Source organism: Brachyistius frenatus, unplaced genomic scaffold (genome assembly GCF_029030835.1).
Source record: "Brachyistius frenatus isolate BFR_SWC_R1_liver_20210118 unplaced genomic scaffold, ASM2903083v1 Contig_222, whole genome shotgun sequence".
Classification (NCBI taxonomy): domain Eukaryota; kingdom Metazoa; phylum Chordata; class Actinopteri; family Embiotocidae; genus Brachyistius; species Brachyistius frenatus.
In genome coordinates this window covers 344,614-363,200 of record NW_027210821.1, presented here as the reverse complement: position 1 = coordinate 363,200, position 18,587 = coordinate 344,614, and the positions used below count along the sequence as shown (strand labels likewise).

Sequence of the window (18,587 nt, the reverse complement as noted above, 5' to 3'; positions counted from 1 at the left end):
TTTTTTATTGATTTGGCTTTTGAAAATATGAATTCTTGGATAATAGATAAGATACAACAACATAATCATTTGAATAAATAAAATGAACATACACACTGTAAATAATGATCCAACCACAAAGCTGTGTCTTGATTGATAAGTTTGGTGAGGACAAGTGTCAGCGCAAAAAGAGCAAGTGGAAATTAAAACTGCTGGAGTTACAAATGAAAAGATCTGAAATAAATGTTTTTATTTTGAAAAGAAGCAGGAGAAAATAACATTTCAGATTTGCGATTATTCACGTCACGTCTTCTTCGATTTAATCGGTGGGTCTCCGTACGAGTCGGTGCTGTACCCTCGCATCAGTCGGCGTTCAGCCTCACATGTGAAGGTGACCCGGTCCGTCTCATCAGAGGCCTTCAGCTCTCAGACCCCGAGGACGGCACACCTTTACGTCCATCTACCGTTTCCTTCTCATGCAGAGGACTTTAATTCATATGGACCATTTTTATATCACGGCTGAAGGATTTGAAGAGAGCGTGAAAGATGTGATTTGACAGTCTTTATTATTCATTATCCAGAGTGAACAAACTGGAAAAAAAATCACTGAAAACAATTAATCAAAATCAAAAAAACAAAAAAAAGAGTGCGAACGTACGAGAGAATTTGTAATGAAAACGCTCCGATCTCAACAGGAAAGAAAATTTTAAATATAATAAAAAATGTAAAATAGCACCACATTATAAAGTTCACATATTCGGATGTCAAAACAGTTAGCGGTTTTGGAAGCAGTACGCAAACCACATGAAGAAAATTGCTTGACTTTAAGGCCACAGCAAATTGATGCGCGCAGTAAATCTGGATAATCTGAACAGCAAATAACCCAGTCGCTGGCGTGGGAAGGAAAAAAAAAATCAAGTTTTACGCCAAACTGAGTAAACGTATTTACCGATGGCACTGCGGGTCAGATACATTCACAGATCTGCTTTGTCAGGAGAGACTGCGATAAGACTTCTCTTCCACTGATTCAGTCTTTTCCTTTAATGAAATCCTCGTGCCTTTTTGATTGCTCGCAACCTCTTTGTAATGTCAGCCGAGCTGCACCGTTAACATTCAGCACACGTTAATTGAAGACATAAAAAGAAGGCGATCCACAAGTTCAGAGGGTTCAAAGGTCAGCGGAGCTTGTGGTATAACACGGGCGGTGAAGAAACTAGTAATGTATTTTTTAATAAATATAATTTAAAATTCAATTGCAAATCTCCTGGTGGGAACCCTCTGCCAATTTTAACAGCATAAATTAATACAGATACTCTATTAACAGAAGGCGTAGAATACATGAATAATTCATCCGGCTGAGTGCGAGTCCTCTAAAAACACCACACTCGCATTTACGCTTACAGTCGATCGACGCAAAATATACCAAGGATTTCATTCGAATGGCTCAAAACAGCAGTAACTAACTCTCAGTCGTTGAAATCCTGCCTCGGACGGACGGAGACAGAATCACAAACACGCTGCACGCATGCGTTCATGTAACAACGAAAGAAATGGAAAAACAGCAGGAACACACAAAGTGCAGGCGAGCGGCGGAAGTCAAAAGCTCATGAGCACGTCTCTCTCCTGCACGCTGGTGTAGAAGGACTTCCCGAACACGAAGGAGTGAAGCCCCGCCCTCAGCTTCTCGGCGAAGGCCATCACGATGTTCAGGTCTCCCTCCACCGTCAGGTCCAGGTCCGCCTTCAAGTTACGCAACGACCGAAACGGCTTCTTGCCTTTCTGCCTGCGGAGAGAGGAGCGGACGCGCCGCCGTCAACAACCTTCAGAGGACGGCGTCGGCGTCCACGGGAACGCCGAGCTACGGTGAATGATGTATCCCGCTACGGGATGGCGGCTGAGCGTAAACAGTCCTGTCGGGGCACCCGCCAAATAGGGTGCCCTGGGACGGCTGTCGGCGGCAACATAAACAACGGCGCTTTTATGCCTCCGCACCAGCGCACAAATAATGTTTTAGCTTGTGTATTTAGTGTTGTGTCTGCTGTGAGATATGTTCAGGCGTTCATCATACATGGGAACAAACCGGGGTTTTAAAAATAACAATTCATGTGCAACCTTTTTAGGGATTTTAGACGGGAGAAAGAAAAGTTACCGAGCGGCAGCCAGCGGTGACGTCACCCGTTGGTTTGGGAACGTTATGAAGACTCCAGGAGCGGTTTGGAGCAGGAAGTGACCATATTTGGACGAGCTGGGGGAGGAGCTGACTGATCTGATTGGAAACCATGACGACACTACGTCCCGCCCACTGATAGACACGCCCCAAAAAACACCGATTTTTGGAGTTTATTTTCTCATGAATGAGAGATTATTTTCAGATGGACCTCCAGAAAAACTAACAAGGAGTGACTTTAGCTAACAACAATCAATGGAGCCGGAGGCTTTTTGGAGCCGACCTCTGGTGGCGCTCGGTGGTATTGCAGCTTAAGGCGCTTCCGGACTCGCCTGATCCTTTAGACCCGGAGGCTTCGTTCACTTTAATATCCAGTCTGTGGTTCTGACAGCCTGGAGAACATTTACATAACCATCGATCGCTGCAACAAGGTAGGATCTTCAGGGGGTGTTAAATTAAATCTAATTAGTAATTCACAATAAATATTGGTAGTCAAATTATATTTATGTTTTGCAAACACAAAAACTTATGATTGTATTTTGTTTATATTAGTTTGAGTAGTCGACCTCTAGTGGCACCAGTTAGTATCGCGGCTAAAGGCACTTTAGACCCGGAGGCTATGTCCACTTTTATAACACCGTCTGTGCTTTTAAAACATGGCGGCGAGCTGGACTGCAGTCCGGTGAGTCGGTTACACGGCGCTACTATCTTAAAAAAATAACACGTGTCCATGGATTTATTTTTTCATCAGATATCTTAGTTCCAACCAGACTGAGCTAGCTGAGCAGTTTAGTGTTTCTATGTGCTGTATTTATTCAGTTGGGAGACTAGAAATCCTCTCTGTTGCTAGGGTGGTTGCTAAGGGTCGGACTACTTGCTGGAGAACTAAACATGGCAAAGATTACACAAGAGTCTACTAATGCAACGGATTGTTTTCCAGCCGTTAGTCATATCCCATGTGTTGCCACGGAAACAGAAATGGGCACGAACAAAAAGTTGCATATTTTGAGAGCCCCACGATGTGAACACATTTTGATGACATGTTTTACGTGGTTGGTAACTTGTTGTATAATCCTGAGTGACGCATCGCTGGCGTGAAAGCACACCCTCTCGTGTGATAGCGCTTAAATCAAAGTAATGATTTGTGGAAGAGACGCATGGAGGGTGGGAAGGTCAGTCCGCCGTAGCAGAGAGCAGAGGGAGATGAGTCAGGCCCAGATGGAGCGATGACCACGTCGCCTCAGGGAGGGTGACAGGAAAGAAAAAAACACTCAGAGAGGCTGAAGACGAGGTGGACTGCAGAGTCTCAGATGAATTGGAGGGGGTTTAAGACGACGCCTGTGGAGGTGGGGACTGTAACCCTGAAGGGACCGGAGCGCGACCGGACACACAATCATGTCTACGGTCACTTTTTTTTAATTTTTTTTTACAAGGAAATGAACAGAGAGGAGGTTGAGTCGGCAGATATAACAGAGTGTAAAGCAGCAGTTTCTAACATGCACCGCCTAAATTAAAGGCACATTAATGCAAAGTGTGGCGGCGGGAGGTTGTCATAAGCCACCAGGTCACCTTGCAGCCTGAAATGAGAATCTCTTCTCAGTGATAAAATGGCAAACATAAAAACATCATTTGATGATGATGATGATGATGATAATTATGGGGGGGAAAAGTCATATCTGGCTCCGCCCCGGAGGCTCTCAGTGGTCGAGCGGTGGCGTGTGCTTTGCATCATTTTCTCGCTCCAGACATCCATATATAGATGTGGAAGCTGTCACGGTGGGACGATGATGAGGATTCATCTCTCTGTGGAGCTCCAACAGAAGCTCCTTTTTCACACTTTATTCCCAATACCGTGCACAGATTAAGACGAGTAATTCATTATCTTTTCAACACATTGTTCTGAACAGAGAAAAGCTCATTTTAGGATTTGAAAATTTGTGCATCAGCATTTTTGCTTGATAAAGGACCTCTTCAGCAGAAGAGAAAAGACCTGTACACATATTTCCACTACAGAAATCCAAATGTGCACATTTAATCATTTTTCCCCAGTGTCTTATTTTTTCATATATTTGTGGCAGTATTTCAGAAAGCTTCCTTCCTACTCATTGTCAGCAGTGTGAAGGCTGGACATACTTCATCTTGATCTACTAAATGTCTGCGCTGGAGTAACAGTCAGTAAACTCAACGGTCATTTAAATAACTGTTAAATTGTAAGTGCATTTTCCCTGAAGGACAGATCTTCTGTGAACATGTGAGCAGGTGTCACTCCTGAAGGCCAAACATGAACGAAGTGAAATCGCTCAAACGCCGGCACCAACTTTTTTTTTTTTTTGTACAAGACGAAGAAGTTCAACTTCACCTATGAATGCGTTTGGAATAACATAAAGCAGCTCATCATTTCTGCAAAGAGACGACGTGGCACGAAACAGAAAGGCAGCTCGAGAACAGATTGAAGATGTTGTAGCCTCCGTCCTGCTACATAAGAAAGATCATTACATGTCTCAGAACAGATCTCCAACCCGTCGATGACCGACCAGCAGAACGTTCTGAACAGATCGTGGAGGAGCCGTCCCGGTATATTAGCCTGTCCCTTTAAGCTTTAAAAAAAAAAAAAAGATGTAACCTGTCGGTAAGGCTGTTAACACGATCGATTAACGAGTGGAGAATCTCCCAACCTCCTGCTCCACCTGCGTCTGCTCCGCACCGTGTGACCGACACACAGGGATCAGAGGACTTCAAAAACTCAACCTGCAACTTTGCCTGCAAAACGCAGCAGACACTCTCACACTGAGCTGGAAAGAAGCAGGTGCTCATAAATGAGTTAATAACATTAACAGGATGTTTTCCGCTGGACCGCGGGGGCGGAGCTACAAAGAGTGAGAGATCGAAGTTACACTGCAGGTCGGCCGAATGCCGCGGCTTTTCAAATTAAAAGCTCTTTGGTTTCACACAGGTTGCAGCCACATACCAGCTAGACATGGGTTTCTTTCAGGAGAGGCAGGGGGGCCTAATAAAAGGGAAACACTGGATTCTCCTGTTAAATCTGAAGCTCTAGAGATTTAACAGCAAAATCTCAGAGAATTAAAGCTGTTGTGATTCGTGTGTGTGTGTGAGTAGCAATTTGTTATTGGTCACGTAAAAGAAGCTTATTGAGCAGGTTTGGGTGGAGCTCAGCTACGTGAATAAATGTTACTCAACGCAAGGAGCTCTCGGACACTTTCATTTGGTCAAAGAAGCTCTCAAAGCTGTAAATACAAATAAACACGGGAGAAAATTCTTAAAACCTCATCTTGCAAAATGCTTTTTATCGACTGGCATTTACTAGCAGCATTCAGACGTATAGATTACGAGAGAAATACATCCCAGTCATACTTGTCTGCTTGTTCAGACCAGTGTGAAGGATGACTCATCTGATCAGAGGAGTTTTTCTCCTCCTGCTCAGCAGAACGCTGCCGGTTTTCTTTGCACTATTTCTCCTGCAGAAGTCCCCTGACCTGATGTTCCACTCGGCGGCTCTCCTGACATGCTGCTCTTCATCTTGATTTAAGTGTCAGCTTACAGCTGCAGTCGGCCGAAACCGAGCTGTCTGCGTTCAGGTGCATCTCAATCTAACGCTACAGGTGAGGGGAGGCTCCTCCCCTTCGTGGTTTTAGAAGTCTGTCCGTCTACCTGCTGGTGTTTGAGATTTATTTTGAGCTGCGTTTCCCACCCAGAACAGATGTTCCTCCAGTCCCAATCAGCCCCCTTGTTCAGTAATTTGTCCCAAAGAGCTTGCCGTACGCTACCGTGGAAAAAACACTGGGGGCGACATTAACAGATGCACAAAACAATGACATGGCTATTTTGATTACATGGCTTCAGGGTACTTCTGGCTGAGTGTCCAATGGAGGAGAGGGGGAAGGGGAGGGGGTGTCGCGTCGCGTCTCGATCAAACCAAGGTCAGTAGCTGCAGTGCAAAGTCGAAGCAAAACAGCGGCAGGAATCAACAGATCAGCTCTTCGGGTTTTCTTCATTCTCTATGTGGTGCATTGTGGGTACGTGAATGAGCGTCGTGGTCACGTTAATCCCTTTTAATTGAGTATTTTTTTGGGGGGATGAAAGTGGTCATCTTACGTTTCGTCCTCGATGTACTTGAGCAGCGTGAGGGCCTTCCTGTGGAGCAGCAGCAGGAACTGGGCCAGATAGGTGCTCCGCAGGGAGAGGCCCGGCTTCAGCAGGAACACCTGGGTACGACACAGGATGTCAATTAGTAGTCCGGGCTGCGGCTCTCCTGGAAAAAGGGAGGAATAACACCTCCCCCCACCCCCACCCCACCCCCTCTCCCCCCCAGCTTGTGCTAACCTTGAGCAAGAAACATGCTGCAGCAGTGATGTAAACCTGTAACTCTGGGGCGACTTTCATGGGAACGAACGGTGTTGTGACCCGTGGGGAATAAATTCCACAATTTTGTATCTCCAGAGATGACATCAGTCATAAGGGAGTGCATATATATCAAGTATTTGCTGTGTAGCCAGATACAAATCCAAACCGGTGTTCAGCAGCAAAGCAGCTCGACGGAAATATACGAGTCGGCTATTTTCAACTTCAAGTGCAAAAAAAACCAACCCAAAAAACATAAGCTTCGTCATAAATACACAAAAAAAAGAAGAACCTCTCCAAACTGGTGATTACACATTAATGTATTAAAAAGCAGCAGCTTAGTAAAATAAAAACATTTTATTTAACAGAACAACCAAGAAAAATGTAAAAACCCATCATTCAACCTACATTCCTGCCTTCATGTATAACTTCGACTAATTCTGACTTTTTGAGATTTAATTCAACAACGATGTAATTTTCAGGCTTGTGCACAAAAACACAGAGTTCCTTAAATATTTCTATAAAGTCTTAAAACTAATGAAAAATAAACCGGTTTATTTTCTGCTTGATTTTTTTTTTCCCCTATTCAGTTTCGGACTGTTTGTCATGTTAAATACACGTTAAATACAAACTATTTCAGGTAGGAACTCCTTACAAATCTGAGCAAGCTCCTTTTCTCTGTCAAAATCAGATGACGCATACCTCCAAAATCTTTTCATTTATTTCAGCCTGTTTGTGAAAGTGTTGCCGCTTCATTTGACTCCAACTACAAGCAGCTGTGTTTAGGAGCGCTGCTTGATCTTGGTTTTCTTTGGTATTCTTTGAATGAAAGTAGATCATTGGTCCAGATGCTGTTTTATAATCTCGAAAGGAGCATTTCTTTCATTCATGCACTTGCATTTCAATTTCAAAACATTGATTATGAAAATGATAAGGCCGCTGGGTAATTTGTAGAGGTACGTTTAAATTAATTAGGCACATTTCTCTCTCCCCTCTGAGTGAGTGAGTGTGTGTGTGTGACATGAAACATGTGGGACCTTTTGGGTGGTCCATACGAGGGGATTGCTGCCTCTTAATTGGACCAACGGGTTACATTCATCACCATATAACCCCCCCTCCTCCCCCACCCTTCATATCTACTCCTGTCAACAATGAGACAGCAACCAGCTCTGTGTGCCGAGTCTTGTCTTGTAAAGCCAGTGAGTGTGATATACTTGTGTAGTTATTCTGGACATTGATGAATATCACACTATAAATATGGAGCTCCATATCGCTGTCTAATAGGAGAGCTGTCGATGGTTTACATCGAAGTTTTCTTTGCAGGGGAAGTTTAGAGATAATTAGAGAATGTTTGTTTGTTGTTTTGGGGGCATTTCTCAGCTCTGACATAGAAAAGAAGTGCTCCTCTGATCTCGGACTCCCACTGAGCAGCCGGCCCTCGTTGGGAGTCACACAGCCTGTTATGTGGAGGCTTCCCGTCGACCGGGAACGGAAAAAGAAGATGCAGGGTTTTTATTTGTTTTTCATTTTGAGCTCTGTTAAGATTTTTTTGTGGAAAAAAATTAAGAATATCGGCATCACAGTAAGCATGTAATACCAAGTCAGTCCACTAGAGGAGACTGCGTCAGCGTCATGTTTTGCCACGCTTGAGTGAAACATAAGGACGTGGTTAGGTTCAGGAAAAGATCAAGTCAATTTACGTAAATAATGTTATGTACATCACGCAAGTTACCTAACGTGTGACCCGAGTGAAATACACGACGGTATCTTAGTTACTTAAAAGAAATCCATGTTACTTTTGTTTTCTTACAGCCTCAAACGTCCGGTATTTGTTCCCTCCTGCCACACTGACCTCCTCACTGGCACACTTTATCACTCGTTGTACTTCGTCACATGACTTCCTTCTTCGACTCTGGTTATACTTTTCGTGCCTCTGCGAGATAAAAACCAACCGGCAACCATCAGTGATGTCATCAACCATCAGTGATGTCATTGTTGGTTTGTGAACATTATGAATCCTCCAGTTCAGATTCTGTCCGTCACCATCTTTGCTAGTTCGGAGCAGTTTGGAGCAGGAAGTGACCATATTTGGACGAGCTGGGGGAGGAGCCAGCGGTGGATCTGACCGATCTGATCGGAAACCTGACGATACTACGTCCCGCCCACCGGTAGCTGTAACCTGACTGCACCACAGGCCTGTCAATCAAACAGACACGCCCCCAAAAACAGGTCTTCTTGAATCTTCTTTTCTAATGAATGAGGGATTATTTTCAGATGGACCTCCAGAAAACTAATAAGAAGGAGTGACTTTAGCTAACAACACCGGAAAAAAAATACTTAAGAATTTTATGAATGGGAGTCTGTGGAGACTTTTTGGAGCAACCTCTAGTGGCACTCGGTGGTATTGCAGCTTAAAGCATTTCTGCATCTGCCTCATTTTTCAGACCCAGAAGCTACGAACGCTTTTATATACCGTCTGCAGGTGAAAGGTGACACTAACACAGTACCCTCTAGTGGACTAACAGGTGTATTACATGATTTGGCTTGATATTGGGCTGAAAGAATAATATAGTATGAAGTGTTGCTTCATTCTTACCTCGTCTATAAATGACTTGACCAAAGTGTCTTTGTGCATGACGTCTTGAAATATATTCCTAAGGGGGAAAAAAAATGCATAGAGGTTAGGATAAATGGTGTTTCTGAATTTGAGAGGACTTTATTTTTTTAATGTTCAACTTACAGGTCGGGCGTGAAGGATTCATCCGTGTGGATGATCGTGTCCGGCGGGATGTCCTCCTCGCTGTCCGTCTTCCAGAGCGCGCTGAGCTCAGACCGCATGTAGCGCCGCTGGTTGTACGTGTGCTCGTGGCACGGTGGCATCTGCTTCACCGTGTTGATGTCGACGTCGATGTGCGTCGTCGGGAAAGGTGAGTAGAGCACCTGGCGGAAGGGCAGGACAAAGCTGCCGGTGGAGTCCTGGGGATATACACACAAAACTAAATATGTAGGAATACTGCCACACAGTCGTTTACCACCAAGTTTACATCAATATCTGTGCAGACTCGTTTATAGTGAAGACTTCATGTGTTCACCAATTCAGTCTCCAACTGTTCCTGAGTTATGGTGTTGAAAAGTGCACAGAAAAGTATTTTTCCAGAACATTATGTTGTCACTGTGAATGTTGACCTTTGATTTTTCTGGGTAAAAAATTGTCAACAGTTTATTGTCCTATTCAAAATTTATGTGAAATTCTCTGGCCAGTATTGTGTTTTGTGAGATTACACTGACCTTTGACCTCCAAAATGTAATCAGTTCATGCTTGAGTACTAGTTGAATGTTTCGGCCACGTTTGAAGAAAATTCCCTGAAGGCACTCGAGATAACGTGTTCATGAGAATGGGACAGATGTGAGGTCACAGTGACCTTTGACCCCATAACTTCTAACCAATTCATCCTTCTGTCCAAGTCAATGTTTGTGCCGAGTTGAAAGACATTTCTCTGAAGGCATTCTTGAAATAATGCCTTCACGAGAATCAGACGGACGGATGGATGGATGGATGGATGGATGGATGGATGGATGGGTGGCAGGGATGTGAGGTCACAGTGACCCTGACCTTTGACCCCCCCGTTATAAGACATCTGAATCTTATGCTGTATAATAATAAAAACGCCATATTGCAACAATTTCCTGCTTTGAAAAAGAAATCCGGTCAGAACAGCAGACGAGGGCGACTTCAAACACGCGGACAAACCACAACGTCTTCGCTGTAGTGTATAACGGGAGGCTACCTTGAGCAGACCCTGAACGAACAGGCCCGTGTCGTATTTGAAGGAGGAGTCGGCCCTGCAGAGACGGGAGCACTTCCTCTCGGCCGGAGTGAGGAAGAGGCAGAGGGTCCGCACGATCTGCAGGAATCAATACACGGCGACGTTTAACCAGACGAGGCTTCAGACAACTGGTTTGGATTATTTACTCCATGTTTTGCACAAAAAAAAAAAAAAAAAAGCACAAAAATTTGCCATTTGAAGCCTTGTGCAAATGTAGTTAACCATAATTAGCTCTTTTTGTTTTTTTACTTGATTTTGCTGATTAGGGATCATGTCCACCATCAGCACTAAGTTAACTTAAGAAGCAGCATTTCAGCACTAAATTGACTATAAAAGAAGCATGTTGGTTAAAGCCCTTAATCTGACAGGGTTAGTCGACCAGGGCGAGTTGTTACGTACAAAAAAAACAAAACAGTAACTCTTGATTTAATTGGTGCTCAATACAAGCCCCAAGCCAATAACTAAAAATGAATGCAGTGTATGTTATTGCCCGTGACCCTGGTCAGGATAAAGTGGGTATAGATAATGGATGTATGTATGTTATTCATTTTCACTGAGGAAAAACGAGCTGTTTCACACAGTAGGTCTGGTGTTCAATATCACAGCTGTCATCCCCACTCCTCTTCTTTAAAATCAGGTTATTTTTATATTTATATTATTAAATGGAAAGAGTTGCAGCCCTAACATTAAAACTACTGACTCGAGACTGGAAAAGTGCAAACAGAGCTTATTAACCACAAACAGCAAAACATGTACAAATGAAGCAGAAGCATCACAAAATGTGTCGATATACCTTATTTACTTTCTCTGGGTTGCTTCCAACCACTATTGAGCAGCCGCACGTCTGCAGATGAGAGCTGATGGCCCTGAACCACATAGACAAAGACATGCAAATTAGCTTCATTAGCATCGCTCTAATTATTAATGGTAGCTCTTAAGGAATAACAATTTGGTCCAAAAAACTTTCTGAGGCTTTACAGAGAAGAGGAATTAAAGAGGGTAGCTGACTCAGCCAGCGGAGAGTCACATTAACCAAATGATCCTTAAATGTTCCTTCTGACTGATGATGTTTGGACTCATTTTCTAGCTTTCTATAAATATTCTTGGGAATTTGCTTATTTGATTGCTCATTAAAGGATTAAATCTTTAGATTACGTCAAATAACGCACAGCTGGTGCATCAATCCAAGTAAATAAGTTAGAGATGCTTTGGCTCTGCTCACGCCGACAATAACGTGTTCTGGGTGATCCGATCAGTACGTCTGTTCACGCCTGGTCTTTTAACGAGTCTCCACGTGTGATCGGATCTCACTTCCCCGCTCGATATGCAAATAAATACATACATCAACACTATGAGACGTCCTCCCTCTCCCACCGTTAATTAGCCTGCTTATGACGTATTTCACATTTGTAAGAATCTGAATACTCGCGTTGGTATTTCACAACCTGAAACTTCACACTCGACTCGATCACGTTCGCTCACTCAGTTTATTTAGTTTCTCCAGCAGGTTTGAGAGGGTCAGTCTCTGCGCTGCGTTGGATCAGTGAACAGCGTGAGGGGGGGCGGAGCTCAAAGTAAACAACAACAAACCAAAAAAAAAGACTCCGAGGATGCTTTGGTGAAACAAATAGACAGACTGGTGTTCATTCAGTAAACAGCTGCTATATTTCCAGCAGTTTACTTTGTCGTAAATCTTTCTTACTTTCTAATAGTTCAGCTGCACAACGACACGATCACGCAGGACATGCGTCTTTCACACCTGGACTTCGAGCTGTCCACTTGTGATCGGATCTCCCAGAACACGTTTGATGGCAGGCCTGAGTAGCGCCTCCGTCATCCTCACAGGATGCCGAGCTAATCCCGTTCAGCTCGGAGCCATTTGGAGTTTCATAGCTGGAATGGACTTTCCCAGACTCTCAACGCTAAACAGCGATTCAACTATCCTTCTTTCCTCTGGAGAGAACTTCAGCTAAGTGGAGAGCCATTACTCATCATCGGGAGGTTGATGGGTGTTAAACGGGCGCTGCTCATCATCTGTCTCCATCTGCCGGCACCGGATTGCTTACTTGTGGAGGAAATCCTCGTGGCAGCTGTCCCCGATGTCATCATCATTTAGCAGGGTGTCTTTTATCTGCTCAGCAGGAGCGAAACAAATGAGTCATTTTAAAAATTGGTCGGCAACAAAGATGAAAGTGCTGACGGGCACATTTGCAAAGGAACTGCAATGAAAATAAAATGCAAAAAACACAAAACTACAGTGAAAGATTCGGGGGGAGCTTCGTTGTGCTTCTGCATTTGCATATAAGAAGGGAACAAATGTGTTGAATCACACTGGGTGGTAATCTAGGCGGAGGAGGGAGCTTCCTTCAGTCAAACCGCCGGGAGAGAGACCACAAGCCAAATAATGGAAAACAGAAACTTTCCAAAGGTTTGTACTTTACATTTTATAAACAGCTGCTCCTTTCAGTCACTGCCAACATGAGGTCTACATGAGGTCTACATGAGGTCCACATGAGGTCTACATGAGGTCCACATGAGGTCCACATGAGGTCTACATGAGGTCCACATGAGGTCTACATGAGGTCTACATGAGGTCCACATGAGGTCCACACATGAGGTCTGACATGAGGTCTGAGGTCACATGAGGTCCACATGAGGTCTACATGAGGTCTACATGAGGTCTACATGAGGTCTACATGAGGTCCACATGAGGTCTACATGAGGTCCACATGAGGTCTACATGAGGTCCACATGAGGTCTACATGAGGTCTACATGAGGTCCACATGAGGTCCACATGAGGTCTACATGAGGTCTACATGAGGTCCACAGGAGGTCTACATGAGGTCTACATGAGGTCTACATGAGGTCTACATGAGGTCCACATGAGGTCTACATGAGGTCCACATGAGGTCCACATGAGGTCCACATGAGGTCCACATGAGGTCTACATGAGGTCTACATGAGGTCTACATGAGGTCCACATGAGGTCTACATGAGGTCCACATGAGGTCCACATGAGGTCCACATGAGGTCTACATCAGATCTACATCAGATCTACATGATACACGATCAACTCTGTCCACATTCTGACATTTTAGTTGCATAGATCTTTGAAGGCCTTTGGATTAAAAATAGAAACAAGAATAATGAAGCCACAGATTTTATGCAAAATGAAAACATAACCTGAGGTTCTCCATTTGATTTTTTTTATTTATCTCCATTTAACTTATTTCCAAGTCCTCGCTGTCATATGACACAAAATATAAAGCGTATTTTGAGCTCCGGTGCATGCGTGTTACTTACATTGATATCTTCTGGGACACTGTGAGTCTTCATGGAGGCCAACAGCTCCATGATGGGGACGATCTCCAAGCTCAGCACCGAGATGATGTTGTAGCCCTGCAGTTCACGGAAAGAAGAAGAATCTAAAGCCAGGAGATCCAATGAGGATCCTTCATGGATTTTAGAAGTTGTGACAGAATAAAACACATTACAGCAACACTCAAATTGACCGGGTTCATATACGGTGCTGTTCGACCTTCATGACCTTCGGATTTCCTTTATTTTTCTGTAATTGCATTCTTACTAGTCATAATTCTATTTTCTAAATACTTGAAATTAGATTTTTGCTAATTACGATGCATTTTTAGATGTTCAAATTTACATGATGGATGACTGAAATAATTTTTCATTTCTATATCTGACAATAACATTCTGACGACTAACAATTGAAATATAGATCTCTGAAATGTGAGTTTTCTTCTTGCACAAATATAGCAGATATTCCAAATGTTCACTCTGGACGTCAAAGACCACATTGTGGATATCTGAATTTGAAAGTCCAATAACCATGAACCATGAACATTATTCACCCTAAGAAGAATGCCATTGTGGATTTCAGAAATGTTCATTTCTATTAGAAAGAACTGAATTACAGCTGTCTGCTCCAGCTATTAAAAGTAAAGACAGCTCGCCAAAGGATCTCGTGATTTGGACTGCTAACAGCTAATTTGTTGCATTAAATAAAAACAAAATAAAAAACAGGTGACTGAGCAACTTTACCAATACGAAGACAATCATTTTTGTTTTGGAAACGTCACTTTAAGAATTATGAATATGTTTTCCCTCCGTTTTTATTTAAGAAGTCCCGTTTCTCAAATATCCTGCGTTGCCGTGGTTACGCCTGGTCTGCAGGTTTTGTGAGGCCGGTTGGATGAGCTGTCAAATTCAAAAAGGGTTTATGGCAGTAAAATGAATTTTAATTCAACAGGTGTGGTGAACGTTCAGCACGCCAAACGCACGCTCCACTAAAACCTGAGAGATCTGTAACTGCACATTTCAGACTGACCGGTCCAAAGTGCAGCTGGGCAGCAATAACGCTGTTTGAGCAGCATGAACAAACTTTGAGACAGATAAACCTTCAGTGAGCGTAGAGGGAGTCTTATTATTCAGGGCTGCTTGTGTATTTAAAGGTAGATTCACGAGGAGGCCAATTATGGTGACACTTCTTCAGCGCTGTCTGCACGCTGAGGTGTTTTGAAGCTGTTTTACATCAAGTGTTGCGTGTCACGCTTTCTGTCCACCTGATATCACCTGCTCACCGGATCTCCGCAGGAGCCCTCAGACCTAATTAGCCGGCTTCCTCCTCCGTCGGGAGACGGCAACTTTATTGTTCTGCCCGTGTTGGCAGATTTCCACATGGGTAAAACACACGTGATAAGATTGCTACCTTTTTCAAAAGCAGAAACTACAGTAGTGTGAAGGGGAAACATTATGAAGTCTTGTCTGATGTGAATACTACAGTGAGTGAGAAGTCGAGGGATCAGCAGGGTACCTTCTGCATCCAAATGCGTCCCTTGCGGATAACGTGCTTCAGCCGCTCCACGCAGATGATGTGCAGCGGCAGGTAGAAAGGCAGCTCGGCCTGAGGCAGGATGATGGACAGGGCGCACGTGTTCTTGTCCCCCTTCAGCTCGCCGTCGAAGATGAGGGACACGATGATGACGCCCTTCTCTGCCAGGACGAAGAACTTAACGTCCACGGCGCCGCACTCGGCGCTGCGCAGAATCTCCCCGTTGAGCGTGTGATTCGCCAAAAACGTGACCTCTGCGTCGCTGAGGAACATCAGCTGGTCGCCCTTCGGCGCCCAGATGTGGCGCACCCTCGGCCCCAGGATGTTGTCCCAGTAGGCGAAGGTGGCGGCCAGCAGCGGACAGTCTCCCTCTACGGCGACCTCCGACTTCGCCACAGCCGGCGACTGCGGCGGACAGCCGGAAGACATGGGACGGGCCGGGACGGGAAACCGCTCCTCAAGAGTGAATTCTGGTGCACCTACATCAGAGACAGAACAATATTTAGTGTCAAATACTGACGTGATCAACAGTACAATCTTTTTGCAGTTTCTAAAACAATTTATCTGATTTGCAATTTATAATAAATAATAACACACATAGGTCCAGAGATTTAATAAATCATTCCTCTTTAAAAAAAAAAAAAACCTTTAAGAGGAAATGAAAGTTCAAGTCAGCTGACATGTTTTAAACTAGCTGTCACGTGTCACCAAATTGGATTGAAAAGAGGAGTCGATTTAACCTTTAATCTTGTTGTTTGTCTTGATACCCATCTTTAACACGTCAGTCCCTGAAACCAGCTGGTCTCTGTGACCTCCTCTAAAATTCGGCTGCCAGATTTAACAGGTTCGCACTTGTTTTAAGCAAAATAATAATAATGAGCTTCTCTGATTTGCTCCGTTATATTTTCTGAACCGGTAACACGTGAGGCGGATTACAACCGCTTAATAAAAACAATTCAACTGCGACTTCATAGATCATATATTTGTTGAACGTCCTTATTGAAGGTTTAAGGCTGCTGTGTTTATATTAAATTAAATTGATTGTTGTTGTTGTTGTTGTTGTTTTTTTACAACCAGGACATAAATAAGAAGCGCACGTGAACAGGCTTCTTCTACCTCAAATGAACGGATTGTGAACTTCAGGTGTGTTTGAGCTGGTCGGGAACACGTGCATCTTAAAAACAGAAATAAATAAACAACGAAATCCAGTTCAGTGTTTTTAAATCAGGCGTAAGCTAACTCGCTAACTAGCATTAGCCAAACTCGCGTTGACAAAGCAAAGGAATGACGTCGTCGCGACTTACTTGTTCAGTCTCGTTGCAGCTAAACAGCCACAGCGCGGCGTTTCTGCTTACTGGAGGGTCATCGTGACATGTTCTTTCACGGCATGTGATTTAATGGTGATCGCTCAGCTGCCGTTTTGGTCGTAATCTTCGACACGCTTCCTCGTACGTCGCTCTGACGTCACTCGCCGACGGTGGCGCACAGCGACCTCTAGCGACCGAGGCGCGCAGCGGCCAGCGGCTCGATGATGTCATTGTTTTAATTCCAGGCGACCACCGGCAGAAAATGAGTTATTTAAATTCATTTACATGGAACTCAGTCATACAAATGGACGTATCGGCAGGCGACACGCATTGTGTTTGCCTTTTAATTTAATCCTCTGAGGCTGATGTGAAATAACAGCGCGCCATTTCAGTCCCAGAGAAGGCTGCTTTTTATTATTACTTTTTTTTTCCCCTTCCTTCAATTACACTGAGCTGTAAATTGCACCACGTCTCCCCAGAGTGATGTCTGGTTGCAGACTTCCACCGGGGGAACTTTGACTGTGTCATCAGATCTTAATGCGATTGTGTTATTTGTTTTCCTTGAGGATATATTTGATATTTTTAAAACAATTTTTAAACATATTTCTCCCCCTCAAGAACCATCACATCTGCTTCAGGACAAAATGGAAATTCACCTCCTTTACACATCCACAGAAGAGAGCGCAATTACTGCAGGACTACAAATACCTTCACAGAGTATTCTCTGCACTGTGTATTCATACTAATTCACAATATTATTCCTAATGGTCTCAGCAAGATACTAATGGGACGCCTGACGCTGCTGGCTCTAAAAGGCTCATCAGCAATTCAGAGCTCCTGCAAACACTCGGCCCTAATTATGTAACACAATTACACCGAGAGCTGGAAACGGTATTCTAACACCGTCGAACACTCTGCTGCTCTGCCTCAGTCCTCGTAATAGCTTCTATACGTCGGACCACAGGTGGTGTCCAATCTCCGTCCTCGGCCTTCCCGTGAGGCCTTTTGTGGCCTGTTGCAACACAGGACTGCGAATCTCGCTCAGTAAACCAGTAAGTGACAAGCTACAAATGCCAAGCAGCTACTTTCTGTCAGCTTTCCAGGTATCCGAGCTTAATCCCTTCATAAACCTCCTCCACATTACACGACATCCTCCCACTGCACGGCGGGCTCCCACAGGTAAACAGTTTGATGAGATTTGGGCCACGATACATCGATAGATCTTCGCTGGTTCATGTCTACCTCACGATCATTAGCTGCCCTTATTGCTCTAATTTGTCCATCGAGCTATTCTGTCCACTGACCCGCTCTCTTTAGAGACCAACTGGAGTCTCTCCTCTCACTTAAAGGAACACTTACACACTTTTTAAGACGTGTGAGGCGGCCACAGGACGAGAAGAGTCGAGGCAACACTCAATAACAAGATGTTATATGACATTTAGAGAGCTTTGGAGCTGTCCTCGTGTAGCCCTACATTTCAGACGGGTGTTTGGTATTCACATCTTCTAATGTAAATCCCAATTCATCCACAAAGCACTGTTAGCGTAGAGTCAACACCGTTGTTTAGTTTTGAGTTCCTTGTACCAACATTTATAGAGCTGAAACAACCTAATTGATTTAAGTTGAACTAACAACACACACAACTTCATATTGTCAGCATAAAATAGAATCTAATGGTCAATTGAATTAAACAAACATGTTTTTATGGGGTAATGTTCTTCATTCTCTCAATAAAACAAAAAACAAATTGTGTTCACTAAACCTAAAAACACATTATTACAATATTTGCAGTGTTTTATTGAACACAAAAATATAAAACTGTGTACAGTTTATTTTCATCGTATCCCATGTCAGCGTAGGGTACTAAACAGTGAAAGCGAAAAACACAAATGATTTTATTGTGTTATTAATAAAGTTCCTATTTAGTCATTTCTAGTCAGATGAGGGTCATGTGACTCAGAGTTTACTGTACTTGTACGAGTCGTATCCAATAAACCTTTCAGCGGAGCGAGCGAGTTTGGAGTTATACTCTCGGAAAGAAAGCAAATAAGTGTATTTCTCCAAATGTTAAACGACTGCTTTAAAGACTTTTTGT

The 18,587-nt window shown here is 43.7% G+C and overlaps 1 protein-coding gene across 1 annotated transcript; it reads right to left on the bottom strand.

The window, feature by feature from the left end:
- Positions 1-594: 594 nt before the first annotated feature.
- On the bottom strand, positions 595-16,647 carry c9orf72 (C9orf72-SMCR8 complex subunit). Its single transcript, XM_069719738.1, has 10 exons — positions 16,490-16,647; positions 15,168-15,664; positions 13,637-13,732; positions 12,399-12,463; positions 11,126-11,198; positions 10,294-10,410; positions 9,246-9,481; positions 9,102-9,159; positions 6,260-6,369; positions 595-1,762 (listed from the first exon to the last, which is right to left on the bottom strand). Exons 2-10 carry the CDS (start codon positions 15,612-15,614, stop codon positions 1,576-1,578), a joined length of 1,389 nt encoding a protein of 462 aa, XP_069575839.1. The 5' UTR covers positions 15,615-15,664; positions 16,490-16,647; the 3' UTR covers positions 595-1,575.
- Between the last annotated feature and the right edge of the window lie 1,940 nt (positions 16,648-18,587).